The following is a 5,464-nucleotide window of genomic DNA, read 5'->3' as shown; positions in this document are numbered from 1 at the left end:
ATTTTATTTTTTTATTTTTACCCGTTATTATTGTTTTTTTTTCCCCGCATAGGTTTCAGTCACTGCCGTGTGACACGTGAGGTGGGGAGAGCCTTTTGGGTTATCTCCGCACGCGCATGTACATATACAGGGTGTGTTACAATGATAGATATAATATATAATTGCAATACGCCTGCCCGTAATGATTGACATGTATTAATTACGGTAAAACACTGCTAACATGTCAAACGCGTGATATCATTGCACTCCGGTGGAGTAATCTTGGCGATTATTCGTAAATCCTCGTGCAACATCCTGTACACACACACGAGTTAAAACGCCGCGGCCGCGGTCTCTTTACTGTATAAGTAGTGAGCACACATTTTTTATACACCGGCTGTGTAAATAACGTGTGACATGTATTTAAATATGTAAATAAACACATGAACGAGTGAGTGGTGTATGTGTGCGAACCTTTGTTTGTGCGACCGGGTGCGTGGCGTTTACCGGTGAATTTTTTTTTCGCACACCTTATACAAGGTCATAATGACATAATTATTACTAGTTACCGCAGCGGTAGCCGAAAGCTTCACCGTAGGCAAAATTATTATGGTTGCACGATTTACAACTACAGTGCCGTTATAATAAAACACACGCTGAAACGTACAGTCATACCGGAGTACAAGTACAAACACCGTATACAATCACATCCAGTGATACTATACCAGGGTACCAAAACGTTTTTATATCAGATTTCAATGTCAAAAAAACTTTTTAATCTTAAAAAATATCATATATGGTTATACCAGTGTCAAAATGTTTAAATAAAAACAAAACTTCATTTTTAACCTACCTGCAGTATTTAATAAATGTGAAGAAAAATGAAGTTTTTTAAATTTAAATTTACATAATTAAATGAATTTAATTTCAAATTTCAGGCCGCAATTCGTATATAACCCAAAAAAAAACTTGGACCGCAATTCGTACATACCCCAAAATAACTTGGGCAGCAATTGGGAAGAAATTTTTGCCTCGGGACGCAACTAACTAGTAGCCACCCTCTGAAATTATACGTCGGATGTTGTCGGCGCGGAACCCGTATGGTCTGCCTCATCAAAAATAATTTCGGTGAACACTGATAAAACATTAGTAATACACCATACATAAGTTATGAATTGACAATACGTACATATTTTACACATGGTATGTGCATTTTATTGTTGTACAACAACTATGATTGCTTTATTTATAAGTTATGAGAATTACAAAAAGAAAATATCGTTAAAGGCAAGGGTGTATTGGTACGTATACGCATGGGTATACGGCGTATATCCATCAGCAAATTTTCGGCGAACATCTAATGTAAATCATTATTTTACGGGTATACGCTTCTAAAATAATTCGAAAATAAAAAAAACTAAAATAATAATTTAATATAATAGTTAATTTAATAGTTCATTGGAAAAAATTGTCATGAACCATGAAATTGATTGAAATATTTATTTGTTGAATATTACAGTGTACGCTGTGTTCAATGTATTTTGTGAAATGTAGTGAATAACATTGAATAAAATAGTATGGAATGTGGACATTCAGTCCATGGTTCTTAAATCTGCATCATGCAATTTGTAACGCACTGCAAATGTATATCTTGTGTTATAATTTATAGTCTTAATAGAAGTTATAAACATGTAATTAAAAAGGATTAATTAAATGTTTTCGAACGTATCGAAAGAAAACAATTGACGAGCGAAGCGAGAAAATTTATTTTAGGATTAATTTCCAAATTTTTTTGGTACGTATACCCACAAATATATTTACCGATACATCACTGGTCAAAGGTGTAATGTATATATATATACAGGGCCGGATTTAGAACAAGTGCCGCCCTAGGCCCTTTTAAATATGCCGCCTCTACCCCAAGAAAAAAAAATTGTAATTATTACAAATAAATTTATTTCATTTTAAAGAAATTAGGTCAATAGTCATTATAAACAAAACAAATAATAATTATAAATCCTAATTAGGCATTATCAGTATACATTTTGAATCTTAATCTTAAAATAATCTTAATAATCTTTAATCTTATACCTAGTAATACTTAATAGTTAAACTTATACCTAATCATAACCTATGTTATCTATAACATTTTACGACGAACTTTTTTAGACGCGAAATCGTCGATTATATCATCATAATTTATACTTCGAAGCATCTCAGATTCTATGTGTAGTATTGATGTCGCGTTTAATCTATCTGACTCCAAAGTTGAACGAAGATGCGATTTTACTCTTTTCAATGCTGAAAACGACCGCTCTGCTGTACAATTTGTTGCAAACGTGCACAAATACATACGTAACGCTGTTGTGACGTTCGGATAAATATCTATTAAATCATTTGTATACAACATCTTACAAAGTTCTTGGGCGTTTCTTTTTTTATCAGATTTAAAAAAAAGATGATCACGCAAATGAAGACATTCATTTGTAAATGATTCTTCAATATCATTAGGATATTGTTCTATTAGTGCCCTAGTTTTTTCAGAAATTATTTCCTCGTCAAAACTACAAATATTTGTAAGAAAATCAAACTTGACACATAAATTTTTATATGAACTGCCTCGCCTTACGAGTTCAGCATTCAATTTATCCAATATAACGAAGAATACATTTATTCTGAAATCTTCCTTGCCTGTTTCTGTGATCACTTCATTCATTGTTTCGTCGAATTGACGTTTCTCTTAACAGTTCTCCGCTTGTCTTTTTTGTACTGCATTTCACCGCATATTTGTATAGCTTTTCCTTCATATTCTTCAAAATTATTTCTAATTCTAGATATGTACTGCTCTAAGGATCCATATAATTCAACAATCATTCCTAACTCAATATTAACTGATTGAAGTTTTTTATTAACTATATGAAACCTTTCTAATACTTCATTCCAAAAAACAGTCATAAAGCACATTTCTATAGTATTAAAAGGTTTCAAAAGAACTGAAGCGTCAAATTTTGTTACAGGTTTTTCATTGGCATCGTCAATAATAGCCTGTAAAGCGTTTTTAATTTCACTCCAAGAAGTACATAAAGATTTACCCGCTTCGTATCTTGCTGACCATCGGGTTTGAGACAAACTTTTTACACACTTAGACTTTTTTAAATAAAATAGTAAAATTTCCCAACGATGGGTAGATGCTGTGAAAAAGTTATATAATTCTTGTAGATATCTAAAATATGTTGTCGATTTTTCACAGCAATCCACGGCAGATATCCCCACAAGATTTAGGGAATGTGCTGAGCAAGGGACATAAATGGCCAACGGAATAACTTCTTTAATTCTGGCTTGAAGGCCAGTGTATTTACCAGCCATGTTACTGGCATTATCGTATGACTGCCCGCGGCAATTTTTAATATCCAAATTATATTGATTAAGTGTATCAAAAACTGCATCAGCAAGTTGTTCAGATTTATGCCCAGTATTGGCAATAAACTTTAAAAATCGTTCTATAGGAGTACCATCTTTTGAAATGTATCTTATGATAAAAGACAACTGATCAACATGGGATACGTCGGGCGTCGAATCAACGCTTATCGAAAAATACTTTGAAACTTTGACTTCTTCAACTATTTGTTTTGTAATTTTTTCTGCCATAATTTGTATAAACTCTCCGTATGTCTGTGAAGATAGATACGATGTATTACCACTACCGATTTTACCGTAATGGCGAATATGCTCTGATAGAAAGGGATCAAATTCTGCTAAAAGCTCTAATGTCATAATGAAATTACCGCTATGATACGACCCAAATTTTTCTTCACTGCCTCTCAATGGTAACCCTCGAATTACTAAAGAACGTACAGTAGCAACTATTCTTTTTAAAATATTTCGCCAATAATTGGTTTCTTGTTCTAATTGCAAAACAATTTCTTGGTTTATTTTACCTGCAGTTTTCCCCCTTTCGATTAATGCAACTGTTGAAGTTTTATGAGGAATAGAATTTTCGTGATCGTTTAATTTTCGTACAGCATTTTTCCAATCATTAAAACCAATAGTTACTAATGTTGATAAATGTGCACTTCCAAAGAGTCGACATGGTGCACAAAACACTGTACCAGTAGATTTCGAAAACACTAACCATGGTCGTGACTGTACTTCACCATTTATACGTGTTCTAACAAATAATGATTTATTTAAAAATCTATTTTTGTCAGGATACTCACGTTTAGAACATGTAAAATCATCATTTAAATTTTGATTTATTCCGTGTTTTGCCACATAATCGCGAGTTACATCATTAATAATCCATTTAGCCGGATCATTATAATCAATATAAAATGTAGCCGGATCCATATTTAAAGTAGAAGTTGTTAAATTATTAATGACCAAATCCGATTCGCACTTACTCGTTTCAATCTCTTCTAAATCATGTTGATGTTGTTGACCATTATCAGGTGCATTCAAAGAAGACGGTGTAGCAGGTTTAAAGAAAGTACTTAGTTTAGGTATTTTATTTAGAACTTTACTCTCTTTATATTCTTTATCTTTGGCTCGCTTTTTATACTCTGAACCACTAAAACGTTTACGACCGTCACTCATAGTGAAAAAATGCTAAATACTGTAAATTATTAATTATTATTTATTAAATATATTATGTTGTAATATGCACTCCCGACAATGACGAACAATAAACTGAAATGAATTGTGGTCGTGTGCGATGTGGATACACAATATCTTTAGCCAATTTCTATATATATTATATTTTTATCGTAATTACTTTTAGGAACAACTTATATTATTATATACCTAGGTAGGTATCTTATCTTTATAGCTCACATTACGAGAAAATTGATTTCGGGTTAGTGACATTTCAGTTTCATGCGCCCGTATATTTTACATACAGATATCTAAAAAAAAATCATATAAATATTTCATGCATTCATATGATTCTTTTTTTATTTCTTACAAAATTTGCCGCCCCAAAAAATTTGCCGCCCTAGGCCCGGGCCTCACGGGCCTAGGCGTAAATACGGCCCTGTATATATATATATATATATATATATATATATATATATATATATATATTATATAATATTTAAATTATGTAATGTTATTTTACATAATATTGATTGCTAAATACTACATTTGAAAACTTTTCAAATCTTATGCTAATTTAAATAACGCAAAACGCTAAATGTAGAACACTAAATTGTTCATAATGTTTTGATTGTCAATAAAAGTAAACGGAAAATTTTTTTATTGTTTAAATTTTTATAACGTTTAACGCTCAATTGCTTATAACGTTTAAATGTCTCATAATAGTAAAAAATATTTATTACTTTGATTTAAACCCTGTATTATACTAAAAATAAAATATTGGAAATAAAATATAAAGAGAAAACACTATAAAATGAAACATTGATGTGAATGATATCATAATACTCGTACACGAAAAGGATTAAAATAAACACATTTTGAAGTCGAATAAATT

The 5,464-nt window shown here is 31.4% G+C and overlaps 2 protein-coding genes across 2 annotated transcripts in view; one reads left to right on the top strand and one right to left on the bottom strand.

Moving 5' to 3' along the window:
- Nucleotides 1-564: 564 nt before the first annotated feature.
- LOC112682390 (CCR4-NOT transcription complex subunit 1-like) overlaps nucleotides 565-5,464 on the top strand; it is a 50,614-nt gene continuing 45,714 nt past the window's right edge. The window contains exons 1-2 of the mRNA XM_025552973.1: nucleotides 565-708; nucleotides 918-1,182. The gene's annotated coding sequence lies outside the window, so the exon portion shown is untranslated. The remainder of the gene's footprint in view (nucleotides 709-917; nucleotides 1,183-5,464) is intronic.
- LOC112682300 (zinc finger MYM-type protein 1-like) lies at nucleotides 2,692-4,572 on the bottom strand. The gene has a single exon (XM_025552841.1). The coding sequence runs from the start codon at nucleotides 4,570-4,572 to the stop codon at nucleotides 2,692-2,694; it is 1,881 nt and encodes a 626-aa protein (XP_025408626.1).

Source organism: Sipha flava, unplaced genomic scaffold (genome assembly GCF_003268045.1).
Source record: "Sipha flava isolate LNK unplaced genomic scaffold, YSA_version1 202_pilon_pilon, whole genome shotgun sequence".
Classification (NCBI taxonomy): Eukaryota; Metazoa; Arthropoda; class Insecta; order Hemiptera; family Aphididae; genus Sipha; species Sipha flava.
The sequence above is the reverse complement of the archived record's forward strand: the minus strand, read 5'-3'. Positions and strand labels throughout refer to the sequence as shown.